The sequence below is a fragment of the Poecilia formosa genome, unplaced genomic scaffold (genome assembly GCF_000485575.1).
Source record: "Poecilia formosa unplaced genomic scaffold, Poecilia_formosa-5.1.2 Scaffold422, whole genome shotgun sequence".
Lineage (NCBI taxonomy): Eukaryota > Metazoa > Chordata > Actinopteri > Cyprinodontiformes > Poeciliidae > Poecilia > Poecilia formosa.
In genome coordinates this window covers 496,454-497,178 of record NW_006800361.1, presented here as the reverse complement: position 1 = coordinate 497,178, position 725 = coordinate 496,454, and the positions used below count along the sequence as shown (strand labels likewise).

The 725-nt window shown below is 55.3% G+C and overlaps 1 protein-coding gene across 1 annotated transcript in view; it reads right to left on the bottom strand.

The window, feature by feature from the left end:
• LOC103155362 (echinoderm microtubule-associated protein-like 6) overlaps positions 1-725 on the bottom strand; it is a 51,265-nt gene that overhangs the window by 5,813 nt on the left and 44,727 nt on the right. Inside the window, exon 37 of the mRNA XM_016663461.1 lies at positions 81-243. Within this exon, the coding sequence (XP_016518947.1) occupies positions 81-243 (163 nt within the window). The remainder of the gene's footprint in view (positions 1-80; positions 244-725) is intronic.

Here is a 725-nt window from a genome sequence, read left to right as displayed (position 1 = left end):
ATGTAAAACCTGACCCGTCTGCAGGGTTCTGCTGGTACCTGGATGTCAAACCCGACCCGTCTGCAGGGTTCTGCTGGTACCTGGATGTAGCCGCTGTCCGCTGAGAAGTCCAGCTGCAGGATGAAAGCAGGAATGTCGCTGCAGTATACCAGCCGGGGCAGAACCGGTCCACCACTCATGTCGTAAACGTCCACCGTGTTCTCCACCGACCCGACGGCCAGCAGGCGGCGGTCCGGGCTGAAGCTGGAACCAGAACACAGGCCTGAAGTCAGAACAGAACCAGAACCAGGTTCTTCTCCCGGACTTCAAGAACCAGGAAACATTTGGGCTCCGAGGCGTTTAGCTTCACCTGAATCATTAAAACTCAGTCAGACCCGACTGGACCTGACTGGACCTGACTGGTTCTGACTGGTTCTGACTGATCCTGACTGGTTCTGACTGGTTCTGACTGTACCTGACTGGTTCTGACTGGACCTAACTGGTTCTGACTGGACTGACTGACTGACCTGACTGGACCTGACTGGTTCTGACTGGTTCTGACTGATCCTGACTGGTTCTGACTGGTTCTGACTGGACCTAACTGGTTCTGACTGGACTGACTGACTGACCTGACTGGACCTGACTGGACTGACTGACCTGACTGGACCTGACTGGACCTGACTGGTCCTGACTGGACCTGACTGGTCCTGACTGGTCCTGACTGGACCTGACTGGTTCTAACTGGT